The 17,269-nt window shown below is 43.5% G+C and overlaps 1 protein-coding gene across 2 annotated transcripts in view; it reads right to left on the reverse strand.

Annotated features, from left to right (window-relative positions):
• Positions 1 to 16,611, reverse strand: part of DCHS2 (dachsous cadherin-related 2) — a 263,743-nt gene extending 247,132 nt beyond the window's left edge. For both annotated transcript variants that reach the window (XM_009448442.4, XM_024356344.3), the window contains exon 1: positions 13,444 to 16,611. In XM_009448442.4, coding sequence (XP_009446717.3) covers positions 13,444 to 15,495 — 2,052 coding nt within the window. In that variant the 5' untranslated portion in view covers positions 15,496 to 16,611. The remainder of the gene's footprint in view (positions 1 to 13,443) is intronic.
• Between the last annotated feature and the right edge of the window lie 658 nt (positions 16,612 to 17,269).

Here is a 17,269-nt window from a genome sequence, read left to right on the forward strand (position 1 = left end):
TCCCATTTTCTAGATTAATAAAATGAGGTTCAATACACACAGCTTATGAAACACAGAGCCAGATAGATTCAAGACTATCTGTTCTTTCCTCTTGCTGTGTCTCACTGAGCACATAACTATTAATAAATCAACTCATATTCTGCTTAAAAGGATTGGGAAAGTGCCTCACAATATTGGCATTTCTCCAAAAACAAGAAGAAATATATCTACTATAATTGTCTTTTTACATTTTCAATTGTTTCATTTTTCAAACTAGAGAACAGAATAAACTAAAAAGTTAAAATATTGTGTTCTCAAATCTGCTACCCAAATTTTTTTCATAACAATGAGAAATATATATACTTTTTAAAAAGTGATTTCTTACAAGTGGAGACATGGAAACTCAAGGTTAAAAGACCAAACAGCAGATTATTAACTTGAGACATTTAAGAAACAAAATCACTCTGGTAATATTTCTGCTAATATGCAAAATTCATAGCTTCATATTCTGACAGTAAAGAGAGGCACAGACAAAGATCATGTTTTTTACATGAAATGGAAAGATCTGTCTGATATGAAATTACAACACAAAAAGGGTATTAATTATCTTACTGTTGTGTAATGTTTATGGCAGGCATTTCAATGACAGCACTGCTTTTCAGAAAGCTTTAAGTACATGAAAGATTATAGATAGACTTCACTGTTACCCTGCAGAATGTGCCCAATTCTTCAAGTAATCAACACTCTTTTATGTGGCTACCATGCAGGGCATTTCATTTTATCATTGAACAAATTTTACTTTTATTATGTGCCAAGCATTTTACTAAGCACTCAGCAGTAGGCAAGATGGGTAAGGTCTCTGCCATCATCTCATGATGCTTATAATGAGCAGGGAAGCAGATCTAAGTGGTTACCTGTGAGGAATGCTGCAGAACATAATACGCATTACGTGGTATCAGGAAATGTCAGGTTCTATCTGATATATGATAAGAGATATTATCTTTACTATCGCATAATGCATATTATCTTTAGGTGTTTATAAGATGGGAACTTAACTAACAGTGGGCAAGTGGGGAGCTTAGGTGGTCAAGGAAGGCTTCCTAAGGACATGATATTTTTAAGAAACAAGTAAAAGTTAGCTAGGGGAAGGGGAGACTCATGACAGAGAGGACAAGGATAGCATATTCAATGCAAAGGGAAGAACTAGAGTGTCTTACTCAGCTCAGGCTGCCATAACAAAATACTGTAGGCTGGGTGGCTTAAACACTTAAACAACAGAAGTTTATTTCTCATGGTTCTGGAGGCTGAAAGTCCAAACTCAAAGTGCCAGCACGGTTGGGTTCTGGTGAGGGCCCTCCTCCTGGTTTGTGGACAGGTGACCTCTTGATGTAGCCTCACGTGGCGGAAAGAGATTCAACTCCTCTCTCTTTCTCTTATAAGGACACTAATTCCATCAGGCAGATGCAACCCTCATAACTTCATCTAAACCTAATTATCTCGCAAAGGCCCCACCTCCCAAAAGGATCACATTGAGGATTAGGACTTCAATGTACGAATTTTGGAGACATACAAACATTCAGACCATAACATAGCACAAAGGCCTGAGCTGAGAAAAAGCATGGTGCCTTTTTGAAATACAGAGGACTGGGGAAGAGTCCCTTGAAACAAGGATAGAGAGGCAGGCAGAATGGATTAGATGTGAACTTGATCTTACAAGCAGTGCAAAGCCACAGAAGGTGCTCAGCATGAGTAACATAATCAGATTTGTGTTATAGATTATTTGGAAAGAAAGCAATTATCAAAGGAAATGTCAGTTTCTATCTGATACATGATAAGAGAATGTTGTACTCAGTGAGAGATAATTGTGAGATATTTGGGTCCCAGAGCATTGACTCTCAAAAAGAGAAATAGCAAAATAAATTTCCACTTAAGATGAAAGTGTCTTTGGCATTCAAAACTTAGTCTTTACGACTGTTAACAATCTTAGGTGGTTCTTATCATGTGGTCAGGGCTTGCTAAGGACTGATGTTCCTCAAATGGGTCACAGTGAATGACTTTTCCTGTATGTCCTAGTCAATCCCAAATAGGGTGGGAAATATTATCAGCTAATTCATGGAGTTGATTTCTATTTCTACTTTTCCATGAAGGATTATCACAATTATTCAATTAAAATTCCATAATCATAAATACATGCAATAATTTGTTTACACTAGGTGTAACTAGGTGAAGCTTAAAAATACTTAAATAATTTTAAACTGTTAGCATTTACTACTAGTAACACTAGTTAATCCAAAACACATTGACCTAGTAAACCTTGGCAGCTGTGCACAATAGCTATCACTCAAGAACAATGTAATGTATTATACAACTAGAGTAAAATTCTACAGGCTTTATTTTCAAAGGACTCTTACTATTAAGTCTTAATCATCTGAATCTCATTGAAATTAATAGAAATTGAAATGCAAGAATAAAGCAGGAGTTCTGCTTCTGGTATGAGTATACGCCTACTGAAACCTACCCTCCTGCATGTAACAACTGTAAACTTTAAATAAAACAGAAACAAAAATACTTGAACCTTCTAGGGGTGAGTAGAAGCATTCAACTTTTTACAAGGGGTCCAAAATGGAAGAATGGACCTATATGGAGTGAGTTTCCCATTTTTTGAGGATTATTTATTTAGGCTGTGAACCTGAGGTTGGGTAGCAGTCAAGGCACCATGCAGGGTGGTTAGAGTCACTAGAAACACACAGTCTTTCTGGACACAAGAACCTTAGCATAGGGTTCCAGGAAACCATAGCCATTAGCGAGAAAGAGGGAACTCTTAGAGTGGGGAAATCTGGGCAAGCTCGAAATTCTGTACATAAACTATGCCCAAATTTCTGACTGACCTCTGAGCTCCACATGCATGGGATATGGACTGAAAACAGCCCAGTTAAGAAAAAACAGAACTGAAATGGGGCTTTCACAGGTGCCTGAGAGTCAGAATTTGCAGTTTGAGTCCAATCAAGTTGATTACCTGCTAAAACAAAAACATCAACATTATTCAGAAGAACGTAACACTCAGAAGAATCTATGGTCTCCACAACATAACACACACAATGTCCGGAATACAAGGAAAAAGTATTCAATATCTGAAAAACTAGAGAAATATGATACATTTACAAGACAAAAAAACATTAAAGAAGCCAAACACAGATGACTATATTTCACAGATAAAACTTTAAAGCAGCTATTATAGTTATATGAGGTAAAGGAAGACACTCTTGTAATGAATGAAAAGATAGATAATATCAGCAAAGAAACAGAAACTATAAGACAGAATAAAATGAAAATTGTATAAGTGAAAAATATAATAAATTAAAAATGTGTTAGAAGGGCTTAACAGCAGGATGGTGATGAAGAACATGACAGTGAATTTGAAAATAATACAAGCCATCTGATCTGAAGAATAGAAAAGAAAATTATTGAAAAGAAAAATGAACAGAGTCTCAAGGCCTCAGATCTAAAGGTCTAACATATGTATATTTGGAATCTCTGAAAGAGAGAAAAGAAAGAATAGAGCAGAAAAAAATATTTTAAAATAAAGAAAAAGCACTCTCTAGAAAGATTCCTGTTGGCACATAGAATAAGCTTTCTCATTTAAAAAAAAGTTTTCTTCACAAGTTAACAGACAAATGTGGTAACTGTACTTCAGATGTTAAAACACATTTAGAGAAATAATGATAAAGTAGCCTTAAGATATTATGAATTTAGATTAGAGCACAGTTGTACTCCTCTGTATAAGTGGCAAATCTGAATACAATTGTGTTCCAAAAAAATTGTCTTTCTTTTAAAATCTACTAAGAATCAAGACTCAAGGTAAACTTACTAAATTCATGTTGTGGTATTAAGAGTATGCTGTGATATATGTAGAATCTATATGTTTAATGCCAGCAAGCAAATTACCTCTAATACCGTCAAACATTAATTTATAAATTGGCCTCCCTGTCACCTCTCTTCTTTATGCTAGACGCTGATAGAGGCAGTGGAAGTGAAACAGACATAAGCATGACAATTAGATTCTACACAAGAAAAATGCCATATAAAAATTCTTGTAAGATGAGTCCAGGAAATATATCTGACAGCCCTGAAATATTGTGTTCTTGTTTATACACAATGTAACAGAACAGCCTTTGTATTATTTTTAACCGTTCCTACTTAAAATAATCTATACTTCAAAGGAGAGTAAACAGTGCATAAGCTTAGGTTGCTCTTTACCTCATAACTTGGTTCTTGTATAATAGATATTCTTAGGACCAGACAAGTCAATCTCTAAATAAACATTAACTTCCTCTGTGTTTCCAAATGTAGAAATAAAGATGAACATACAACATGAGGAGTTTCTAACTAAACAATTGTTAAAAATGAAATCATGTTTAAGGCCATATACGGTAAGGCTAAAAATAATATTTAATCGCTTGAAATCATACCCATAACAATTGCTAATTCTACACAGTTAATTGAAATGAAGAACAAAGGAAATTTCAGAATAATCTGAACAAAAAAGATTTGAAAAGTTGGAGGACGGTTTGTCATACTGAACAGAATTTTTAGATTAACTGTCATCAGTAATGAAGCCACTCAAAAATTGCCAAGTTCTGTTTTGTTCTTTCTTCTTAGCTATTCTCATGAAAGTGAAGCTCTACTACAGGTCTTCCCTGCCTTTTGCCGTAATACATTTTCCAAAAGCATCAAGGAGATGGAATTTTCTAATCTGAGAATTTAGTATGAAATAAATCAACAGTGTCATCAAAGCAAGTATGCAATAATTACAAATTACTATAGTCATTTAAAATAGAAAATAAAGATTTTAATTTACATAAAGCATGCATAAACAATTTACTTGATTTCATGAAGGGCTATCAATATATCTAGTACACACACAATACAAATCAATTCAACTGAAAAAAGTTTTACATTAATATTCTTTTTAAAATTTATTTTCTTGAAATAGAGATAGGGTTTTGTTATGTTGCCCAGGCTGGCCTCAAACTCCTGGCCTCAAGCACTCACCAACAGAGGCCTCCCAAAGTGCTGAGATTACAGGCATGAGCCACTGCCTGGCCTAATATTCTAATTATAATAATATGTTAACAATTATTTTAATAATGTTTCCTTTAATATGCAAAAGAACTTTTAAGGAAAGATTTGTGTTGTTCAGCTTTCTTAAAAGTGGTATACAAATAGTTTTTAACTGATGTCCCTTTTTGTTGGTAAATTTTGTACAAACAGCTCCTGTTTAGCTGTCCAAGGTAGGAAGCTGACTGAATTTGGGATGGAAGCCCTGGGTATTAATTAGGACAATGGTTTTCCTAGAGTATCTATTGAGATCATATCTCTAGCCATTTAACATGACTAGCCATAGGAATTTTTAAAAGAAAGAACTGACTTTTATTTTATTATTTTATTTTATTTTATTGGAGACAGGGTCTTGCTCTGTCACCCAGGCTGGGGTGCAGTGGCGCAATCATGGTTCACTGCAGCCTCGACCTCCCAGGCTCAACTAATCCTCCCATCTCAGCCTCCCAAGTAGCTGGGACTACAGGTGCACATCACCACACCTGGCTAATTTTTGTATTTTTTGTAGAGGTTTTGCTCTGTTGCCCAGGCTGGTCTCAAACTCCTGGGCTCAAGCTGTCCATCCACCTCAGCCTCCCAAAGTGCTGGGATTACAGACAAGAGCTACCATGCCCAGCCTGACGTTTCTTTTTCTCACTCTCTCTTAGCTCCATAGTTTAATCACACTCAAGTGAAATTACATATAATGGTAAACTTTCCTGGGAGTTTACCATGTGCTAGGCAGTGCTCTGTGTCCTGGATATGCATCATCTCATTTAATCGCCACAATAACCCTACCAGGTGAATCCCATTATCATCCCTATTTTATGGATGACAAAATTGAGGCTTACAAAGGTTTAGGAATTTACTTGAGGTTAAGCTATTAAGTAACAGAGCTGAAATTTAAACTTGGGTATGTTTCACTCTGCATTGCAAGCTTTTATCCACGGGATTACTCTTCTTCTGTCCAAATGAAGGACACCTGGAAATAATGAGAACGAGCAAACCTCTTCCATCCTCTCTACCAAGGAGCTTTCACACACTTCATCAGTGGACTCTGAGATCTGCATGTTTATGGGAAAGTGATAAAGCCTGAAATGAAGGTAACAGCCTGGGCTGTTTAAAAGGAAATTCAAAACAGAATTATTGAGAAAGGAAGACACGGTGTCTTACTGTACAGATATGGTAGGGTTAGTATGCCCAAAAACCATCCAGTAAAAAGTGAGTGTAGCAAGATGATTTAAACAATCATCAAGACTAAGACACTTTTGCCTGTTCAATAGAATATACTATTTTGATTGATTCAACCATTTCTTCTCATATGAAACATATTAGTTAATGGCTTCCATCAATTACAGTGTATAACATTAAGAAATGAGCAAAAATAAATTCCATATGTCACTTCTTACACTTTAGCAGCTACATTTTTTCACAACTTCTTGACACTAACAGATGAGAAAGAAGGCCACTTTTGCTCAAGAACCAAAACAGAGTACTGAGTCCATCGTCAAGAGATATCAGACATTGAAAAAGATAGCAGCACAGGTTTCCAGAACTCTTCTTTGAGTAGGAAAGACTTGGGGAAAAAAATGGGCCAATAGGTAGCAGACATCAACTCCTACAGGACATTGAGGAAAGAAGTGAGCGAAAAAGACCCTCACATACTTAGTTTTTAAATATTACAAACTATGAAAGAGTCGTATTATGTGCTAAGAGAATAAGTAAGTATAGAGGTAGAGGTAAAAGATAAAGGAGAAATGGAGTGATTGAGAATCCATGTCAGAGAAGATGGAATAGGGGATTGTTGGATGGATGGATAGATGGATGGGAGAATATGAATGGGTGAGTTTGATGTGGACAAAGAAAAATCATCTAGTCTCTAGGGATTGGATGGTGCATTTATAGAAAGCCTCATGGTGGCAGGCAAAAACACAAGCAAGTTTTCAGCTACTAGCCTCTACTGAGTAGGAAGCATAGTTACCTGTAAAGAGTAAAGGCAGCAGGCTATGGTGCTTAAAGCGAATGAGGTTGTGGAAGAGATGCTTAGATGAATACAACAAAATTACTCAACAGAATTGAGGGCCTGGCTGATATTAAAATACCATACTTAAATTCTACTCTAAGTAGACTCTATTATCACTTGGAATTACTCCAGCAGTCCGCTGTAGTCTGAGTGTTTCAGAGAGTGTGTGGGGCAGGGGGAGATATAGTTGGAGAGATCTACTGTTGGTAATATGTATACATGTATGGAAGAGGAAGGGTTAGTTTGGTGCATAGAAGAATTACAACCAAACAGAGAAGGAACTAAAGCAAGGAGGGGGGTGATATGCAAGAAGAGAAAAGAAAGAGCAAGTCATCTAGAAAAAAATCTAGATTAAAAAATAAATGCAAACCAAATCAAAGGCTGAGAAAGCGGAAAGGCTGGCAAGCTGTGATCAGAGAGTGAGATGAGACATAAGAGGTAGAGTTGTTCTAAGTGATTCCAGATTACAGGGGATGACTGTAGGATAGGGTTCCTGGAGAGGAAGTAACAATAAGGACATCAAAACTGGGTCAACCGAAGAAACATGAGACCAAATTGCCTGGATGACAAGAGTTACAATGGGGACAACAATGACTAAAACAGGCTGTCATTGTCTTCAGTGCACATGGGGACTGACCAGATGGTCCATAGGAAACAGGAAGAAGAGGAGAGAGAAACAGGCAGATTCAAATAACGAGTGCCTTAATGCCTGGGACTGTGGCATGGGAGGCTGAATATCTCAGAAGCTATGCTGAGGAGCTCAGAAAATGGAGTAAGATGCCAACCATCTCTCTGGGTTGTGGTCCTTGAGGCTCAGGAATACAAGCACATAGCATTATCATCACAGAGACCTGCCCCCCAACATCATATGAGTCGCAAGACCCTCGTCTCAGCCAGCGTCCTTAGCCATTGACTCTTCTCCCATTATCCTGACACTTTCACAGCTTTAAGTATCACCTCCACATGAGTAACTTCCAAGTTTATGTCTCCAACCTTACATTCTCTCCTGTTAGTAGTTCTGAAGCTCTAAATAGCCTTCAAGATGTATTTTCCTATACTACTGGCCGTTAATTCACACTGAAATCAAAAACTCGAGAGAGCCAGCATCTTTCCCCCAAAACTCTCACCTCCAGCTTTTCCTATTCTTCCCACTAATCCAGATGGAAAACATGGTGTTATTTTTTACTCCTTCCACCAGTTTCTCACTCACATCTATACAAGTTGTACCAATTATTCCTTTGTGATACCTCTAAGGCCATCCTTCCTCTTACGCTTCACTACCATTCCCCTAATTCAGGCCCGTGTAGCTGAATATGTGTTATTACAAGAGACTCAGAACTCTCCTACCTGGTTTCCCTCCTTACTTCTTTCTATTCTTTCTACTAATTTAAGATGACTCTTCCTAAAACGTTACTTTTCACATGTCAATCTCTATTCACAAACCTCCCATATCTCCCATGTATTTCCATAATAATAAAGGCCAAACTCTGCGCAAACACTGATATCTCCCATGTCTCCAAAATGGCCTCCCATTACTTCACTACAGGAACCAGGCACACCGTGATTATTCCAATTCCTCCTATCCCCATGGATTACATAGATTTTCAATTAATTCATACTTCCGATTATATTTACCTGATCTACTTTCACTACAAAACACATATTTTGATTAAATGAAGATTTTAATTCAGTAAGATTCAAATAACCTGGCATTTGTAAAAATGATTTCGCATAATTTCCCTAATGGGCTATGAAAATATAAATTACTTCCACAGTTGCTCACTTTTCATTTATAATTTAAAAGGTGAGGGGACCATTAATAGACATCTGGAGTTTAGTTGTTACTGAAATCGATTTATTGTGAAATTTCAATCCTCAGAGAAGGGAAATCTTACTGATCACAATTTTCTGAAGTCCATCCTAAGTGGTTCTCTTTTGGAGATGATCATACCTAGAAATGCATTACACATTCCTACATAAACACAAAATGTGCAGCTACAGTGGAATGCATCCATGACAGGTTGTAAATAAAAATGTACATAACAGAGAATCCCCAATCTACTGGATAGATCTACTTTCCCACCTATAAAGCTCTACAAACCACTTTCTACCGCAACATACCAGTTATCTCCAATCCTTACATCCATGTGGTGTTATGAGCTTTTTTTTTTTTAATGAACTTCTGGGAATACACAGGAAGAGATTATAGAAAGGCAAGGAGTGAGGGGAAGACAGAGCCTTTGGGAATGCCTCTACCACACTGAGTGTGGGGTGGCACAAGAGAAAAAAGGAAAAAGAGGAATTGGCAAGCGAGAGGCAGAATGTAAGGAGACAATGGGCAGTGAAAAAGATGCATGCAAGAAAGAGGAAGTGGTCAGCAGTCCAAAATGCTTCAGAGAGCATGAGAGAGGTTATGACTAAGAAAAGCCCATTGGATTTGAAAGAAACAGATACACGCCTCTTGAGAGGCAGAATTTAGTACAGTGATGGGAGAAGGTCAGAACACATGGAGAAGGGGTGATCAGCAAGTGGGAGTCAGGCACATGTCATTCATTCACAAGGACTGACGGAGAAGGGAAGGAGATGGAGAACACACATTATAAGCTCTGCTAGCAAGCACCTTGCCCGTTTTGCTTGTTGCTGTCCCCAGCACCAAGAACAGTTCCTGGCATGTAATAGATATTCAATAAGTATTTGTTGGTTAGATGTTGTTGAATTCAATCAATGTTATTGAATTAATGAATGTTGTTGTTTGGATAAATAAATGAATTAATGAATGAACATAGTACTTGTATTTGAGGGAGTATGAAAGAATACTCTTCATGTTACCACATGTAATTCAGGTCTCAATGCTGGAGTTATACTTAGTACAGACTAAGATCTGGTTATAAGATAAAAGCTGCAAATGCAGCTCACAACATCAGACTTAGTGTAGGGTGGAGGATGGAGATCTTGTCTAGAGGTTGAAGTTAATCTTTTTGACAGTTATCTGAGCGAAAATGGAATCTTTCAGGCCAAACATGAGAACTGGAGGAAAATCTCTGGGTGTCTGCAGAGTGGAATTCCCTCTCTGTCTTGACCAAGAAGGCAGCAAGAGATTGAAAGGAACTCCTGAGGGGTGGATTGTTAAGAAGAGGCTGTCCACCTGAGACAGGCAGGGACTGAGTTATTAAGAAGTCCAGACGAGTGCCTACAATGTTGTAAAAACCTTTTGCAGCTAGAGGTTATCTATCTCAGTTTGCTAATGGTTCTTGTCCTCTGCATTAATTCCCTCAGTTCTGCCTCACTCATAAGTCTTTGGAAAGGTCTCGTCTGGGCATGAGAATATAAGAGTTCAGCCAACACTCGGAGAGGGGAGGGTGGCCAGCACCATAGTGCCAGCAACAGCAGCAACTAGAGTGGTAGGACCCCAAACATTGGAGATGTGGAGTAACCACTAAGACAACTTGAAGTTAAAGGGTTTGTTTTTATCAGACGACATGGTATTATCTTACAGGAAATCTAGGCAAGATTTTGTTTTTCCTGTATTTCCTTTTGTTTTTGTTTGATTTTGACAAAGGCAACTTGAGCAGATATAAGCTGTAAAGGAGGAAAACTTGTAGACGGCAAGAAAAAGAAGGTACAGTTACAAGGAATGTATGTAATGTCATTAAGCAAAGCCATGGAACACAGGAGGTGTCATGAGATTCAAAGGCAAGATGGGGGAGTTGGTTTTTGCAAAGTGGTATAAAGAAAGATTGAGAGAGTAGAAAGAAGGAAGACGCTTCTTTGAATCTCATATGGAAATTAGGGGGTAAGTCAGCTGTGGGGCGTATGGAACACAGAGAGTTCACATAGCTGCCTTGGAGAGGCCACCAGAGAGCCCAGTGACTAAGAGGCTTTTGCAAATCTTGAGGGGCTAGATCGCTGGAATTTCCAGAAATTCTAGTCAGCACAATTTAATGCTGTCTGCAGCAATACTTGGCAACCTGGAAAGGTTTGTTGCAATTGTTGGAGATGCAGTCCTACATGTAAGCCAAGCTGAGCTCACCATAATGGATCTACCACATATGGAGTTGTAACAATGGGATAAACTCACACCTCATAGAAGAATCATCTCACGATGATAGAAACAACTCTAAAGACAGGCTTTCATCAAAAAAATCATAATTAATCCACCCTGCTTATTTTCCTAACAATGGAGCCAAGTTGTACTATTCATACCAAGATCTTCAGGGAGTTCCAGGTGGAAGGAATATTGGAAGTCAACTTGTCCAACCTGTCACCTATTATGACTTTCATTTTTAGAAATCCATGGAGGAAACTATCAGTGGGCACTGGCATACCCGGGCTCCTCTACATTTCTCAGCCTCCTTTGCAGTACATCTGACGCTGCATGGCTGGGCTCTGGCTAATGTGACATTGGTGGAAGTTGTGTAAGTCACTCTCAGGCCTGGCTCTCTCAGACGGAGGAGAAACAGCCAAGTTGCTTCACATCAGACTCTGCTTGAGAGAGAAATATACTTTGACAATGTTAGTCACTAATATTTGTGGATTTGTCCATTTCATCAGCAAGCATTAATTCATATCAAGCCACTTTTTAACAATCTAGCAACTCAGAGCTGGCAATCACTCTAAAGAAAGGGATGGAGATTATTATCACCCATATACCCAAAAGATTAAAATGGTGGAAGCAGTCATGAAACCCACTTTTACTTTGCAGTAGCACCTCAATTATCTAAAGGTTATTATTTGAGACATAACTTGCAAAGCTAAAGCCTGAACTCCCTAACTGAGAACCAGAAAGTAAGCAGCAAACATCTTAAAACAACCCAGGCTGAGAGCAAAATTAAGCTTTAGAGCTTCATTCCCTGGTAAGCTCTTCAGGCTAGATATATTTACTCAAGTTATTTCAGAGTAAATAAATCAGTCTTGGAACTTTGATTATCTCCCATCAAATAAGAAATAGGAAATTGGCCAGGCAAGGTGGCTTATGCCTGTAATCCCCGCACTTTGGGAGGCTGAGGCGGGAGTATCATTTGAGCCCAGGAGTTCGAGACCAGCCTGGGGAACACAGCTGGACCTCGTCCCTACACATTATTTAAAAATTAGCTAGCCATGTTGGCGCATGCCTGTGCTTGCAGCTACTCGGGAGACTGAGGTGGGAGAATCACTTTACCCTGGGAGGTCCAGGCTTCAGTGAGCCATGATTGTGCCACTGTACTCCATTTTGGGCCACAAAGCAAGACCCTGTCTCAAAAAAATAAAAAAGAAACAAATAGGAAATCGGAAGCAAAAAAAAAAAGGAATGGCCTGGAAGGGGGCAAAACATGCCATTCTGATAGTGAAGGAGAGATCAGGAAAACTACAAGAGGCAAAACACCCAAATCAAAAAGCAGTGTACAGTGCCCCATTTTATAAAGGATAATTGAGTCCCACTGCCCTTCAGAGTCCTGAAAGCATCATGGAAGAAGCTTAGCTCACACCTGATGCTAACTAATAAAGATGACTTCAGTCTTCATCCAACCTTTGTAAGCTTCGAAGGAAGGTAGGAAAACATGTAAGAAGTCTCTGGAAAAGGTAACTCAAAACAGTGTCAGTGTATAAAGATATACACTTGGTCATTTTAAAAACTCACTTACGAGAACTACCTTATTCCCTAGGTTGCCTCATAAAGCTGTTAAAAAAAAAATATGAGACATTGCTGGGCGTGGTGGCTCACCCCTGTAATCCCAGCACTTTGGGAAGTTGAGGAGGGCAGATCACCTGAGGTCAGGAGTTCGAGACCAGCCTGGCAAACATGGTGAAACCCCATCTCCACTAAAAAAATACAGAAATTAGCCAGGTATGGTGGCAGGCAGGAGAATTGCTTGAGTCTGGGAAAAGGAGGTTGCAGTGAGCCGAGATTGAGCCACTGCACTCCAGCCTGGGCAACAGAGTGACACTCTGTTTGACAAATATATATATATGTGTGTGTGTGTGTGTGTGTGTGTGTATACATATATTTATATGATATGATGTGAGACATTGTCAGTTGGAAGAGGTCTGATTTAGAATGGGCTGTCCCTCCTGAACCTATTTAGGTGCATACATCCAGCATGAAAGAAATCAGGCTTCAATAAGATAAATCAAGATCTAAAAGTCAAGTTGAAAGGACCTTAGAGATCATGTAGCCAAGACCCTGGCAAAAAAAAGTTAGGTGACTAGAGGGCATCATTCATCTCACTGTAGAGGGGGCACTACCGCCAGTCTTGTATTTGAGAGCCGGAATATTATCCTCCACATCACAATTTCCTAGGCCAACTCACAACCCTCTCCATCCCTTCCCAAGCCTTCAGGTTGGCCCACAGGCCTGATGCACTCACCTGCAGAAAGCAGTGTCCAACCGGGGCATGCTCTGCAATGGTGGCATTGTACACCTGCCTCCAGAAGATGGGCTCATTGTCATTCACATCATCTACGGTGATGCTCACCAGGCAGGTGGCAGAGAGTGGGGGCTCTCCGAGGTCCTGGGCCACCACTTTCAGCTCCACCGCCTCCTGGACCTCTCGGTCTAGAGTCCGGATAGTGCTGATCGCACCGCTTTCGGAATCAATGGCAAAAGATGGTCCACACTCTGCGGTGTGGACCATCTTTGATTGCAGGGAGCCGAGATTGCAGGGAGCCGAGAGTTGGACTACAGTGTAGCGCAGCCAGGCGTGATCACTGCCTGCCTCGTCGGCATCGGAGGCGCTGACCCACATGACTACAGTGCCAGGGGCCGCGGCCTCGGACACTGAGGCCTTGTAATGCTGTTGGCTGAAGAGAGGTGGTTGGTCATTGAGGTCAGCGACCCGGAGTAGCAGCGTCTCCTCCGTGCTCAGCGGCGGGGACCCCGCGTCCGTGGCCACCAGTAGTAACTCATACAGATCGCGGCTCTCTCTGTCCAGGGGCCCCTCCACGCAAAGGAAAAATACCCCTGGGGGGCCGCCGGGCAGCAACGCGAAGTCTCCCTCTCCGCCTTCCAAGGACAGCGAGATGCTCCCGTCTCCAAGACCCACACCAAGCTCCCCTGTGGCCTCATCTTCCTTCTCCCAGTCACCGTCCGCGTCAGACACCGAGACGCGAGCCACGTAGTCGCCCGGTCGGGCGCCTTCAGAGACACGGGCGACGCCTCCCTCTGTGAGAAAGAGCACGTGAATTGCTGGCCGGTTGTCATTCACGTCCAGCACGGCGATGGACACGCGCACCGTGGCAACCTCAGGCTCGGCGCCTCCATCGCGGGCCTCCACCACCAACTGGTGCCAGGCCTGTGCCTCGCGGTCCAGAGGTCTCCGCACTCGCACCACGCCGCTCAGCTCCTCCACCGCGAAGTAGGCCGCGTCGCCCAGTGCCCCGCCGCCGCTACCCGCCCCAGGCACTTGCCGGGCGCGGACGCTGTAGCGCACGAAGCCATTGGGCCCCAGGTCGCGGTCGGTGGCGCGCACGCGACAGACCTCGGCGCCCGGCTGGGCGTCCTCGCGCACCGCGGCGCGGTACTCGTCCTGCTCAAAGACCGGCGGGTTGTCGTTCTCATCCAGCACGCGCAGCTCCACGCTCAGGAGGCCGGTGCGCCGGGGTCGGCCGCCGTCCCATGCCTCGATCTGCAGCCGGTGCGCCGCCGCCTCCTCTCGGTCCAAGCGCCGCAGCAGCACCAGATCTAGAGGCTCCAGGGGTGACGAGGAGCCTGGCAAAAGCGGTGACGGTAGTGGCCCCGGAGTCCGGTAGCGCAACTGGAAGAACGGGCCTGCGGGGTCCTTGGGCAGGTCGGACGGTTGCACCAGGGTGTAGCCCTGAGTGCTGAACAGTCCGGCGTCGGGATCGTGGGCACCTGGCAGGCGGAAGGCGGTCCCTGGCGGGCTGAGCTCGGAGACGTCGAGTTGCAGGGAGTCGAGGGGAAAGCGGGGCGAGTGGTCATTCACGTCGTTGACGCGAATCTCCACCTGCACCACAGCGCCCAGCAGCGTGGCGGCGACGAAGCTGTAGTGGTCCCGCCGCTCGCGGTCCAGGCGCCGCGCAGTGCGGATGATGCCGGTGTCCGGGTGCACGTGGAAGTCGTCCAGCAGCGGGGAGTCATCGGAGTCCTCCGACAGAAAGAAGCCGCTCCCCTCCTGCTGCTGCGCGGCCGGCAGCCCGGCGCGGATGTCACCTACCAGCGTGTCCGGGGGAAGCCCCTCATCTACGGAAAGGGTGAGGTTGAACAACTGGGCAGAGGAGCCCGAGGCCGCCCACAGCCACACGTGCACCAAGAGCCAGAGCAGGGAGCGCTGCGTCCTGGCGCCGCTGCTGCCTGACCGCCCATGGGGTGTATCTCTCCTCCCGGGGAGCAGAAGGAGCTTCCCGACCGGAGCCCGCCGCTGCTGACGCCCTTCGCCCATCTTCCGCCCACAAGGGCTCATTTCTCCTCCAGCTCCTTGGGAAGGCTCTCGGGTAACTGCCAGCTTGTGGCAGGATCGCAGAAAAATCCAGGAGCCTCTTCAGTGTCTGAGCCAGAGAAGAAAAGACTTCGTTTGGCAAACAAACCGACGGCCCAGGAATTCCCGAGGTTACATCTGCAACTGGTGAAAGCGTCCTCTGCCTGCAGCTCACGCAGACAGGGAAGTAAGCTCTAGCTGCCTCTGCCGCGGCAGCCACCTCTTCTGTCCCTGGATTTCTTTAAACGAGTCTCATCTCTTTTTCTCTCTCCTTTTATTCCCTTTACATCTGTTCCTTGTTCTACTCGGCTGGTTGTTCCCCCCTGGTAAAGTCAGGTGCATTATTTCTTTTGCCAAAAAGGAGGAGATTATATGAAGCGCGCACACACAAGGAGAGGATGGGGATCTGGCCGGAGTAGGGGGTGGAGTAAGGGCGGGGAGGCAGGGAGTCAGGGCGCTGGGGAGGAGGGAGAGAGGGAGGGGGGAAAGGAGGTCTGCGGCCCTGTCCGCTGCTCCGGGGGCGGGGCGGTGGTTCCCCGCTGTGTCTCCGGGCGCCAGGGACCGCGCGACTCCTGCTCCGACCCAGCCTCCGCCGCCTGCCTTCCCCTCCCTGCCGTGTGACGCGGCGCACACGAGGGCAAACTCCAACCTGCGAGCCGCGCTCTGCAGCAGGGCGGAAGAGGAGCAAATGCAAAAGCACTGGGAGACGTGCACCGCGGGGCGGGTGGGGGACGCGCAGGCCGGGCGTCTGCCTGGGCTTGGCCAAGTGCCAAGTGATGATGGGTGCGGGGAGGTGAGAGGAGCGGCCTCTCCCCGGCCTCCCCCTCCATCCCCTTGACCGTCCCTCTGCAGGCCTGACGCTTGGCTCGCGCTGAGCCAAGAGGGTAGAGGTTATCATCACTTTGGGGTGCCAAACTTGTGTTCTCCATTTGGCGAGAGGGACTCCCGTCCGCAGCGGAAGGACAGATGGAGTCAAAGGCCGATGCACAGCTGGGGCCAGGATGGCTGCAAAGGGGAGAAGGCGGAACTTGGAAAAATCTTCCAGAAAAACCGAGAAATCTGTGGCACACATGGTGCAAACCACACTTTATTATGCGTGCTACTACCCAGCGACGTGTGAGCCTCTTGTCACTCCCCTCTGCCACCAGGAATGACGACAATATATCCTCCCTGAGAACCCTTTTTCTACATTCAGCGCCATCATAACACTTCCAGGATGTCTGACGATGCTGACTGATGAGCAGAAAGCCCTGGTGGCTGACACCCCTCAAGCCCTCAGCGCTCCCCCACCACCCCTAGGCAAGGAAGTTTGCAAGCGGGATAACTCTACGGATACCACTTTCAAAACTAGCTTCTGTCTGAGCCGAACGCAAATGCCAATAAATAGCCATAGTCGCAGATTTCCCTTCAATTAACCATAATAATCGGTAGAAACTGATCAATGGCCTCTAATAAAGTACGCCTGAGAAAAGACTCTCTGGACTCTTAAAAATGGCTGACCATATTTAGCAAGCGGTTTCTGCAATTTTGCATTTGGGCCTGAGAGAAGAATTAATTTCCTAGATACCGTTTCTCTCCTTTAGGGAGGACCAAAAGCCCTGCATAGTGGTTTCTTGCAGCAACAATAAAATGCCTTTTTAAATGTGCAATGGAGTTATATGTAATTGCTAATCCACAGCCACACCGTTATCTCTACCTGTGACCAAATAACAATAAAATAATTGACTTTGTAGCATATATGTTGCCGAAAATGGGGACA

This window comes from Pan troglodytes, chromosome 3 (assembly GCF_028858775.2).
Source record: "Pan troglodytes isolate AG18354 chromosome 3, NHGRI_mPanTro3-v2.0_pri, whole genome shotgun sequence".
NCBI classification, from domain to species: Eukaryota; Metazoa; Chordata; class Mammalia; order Primates; family Hominidae; genus Pan; species Pan troglodytes.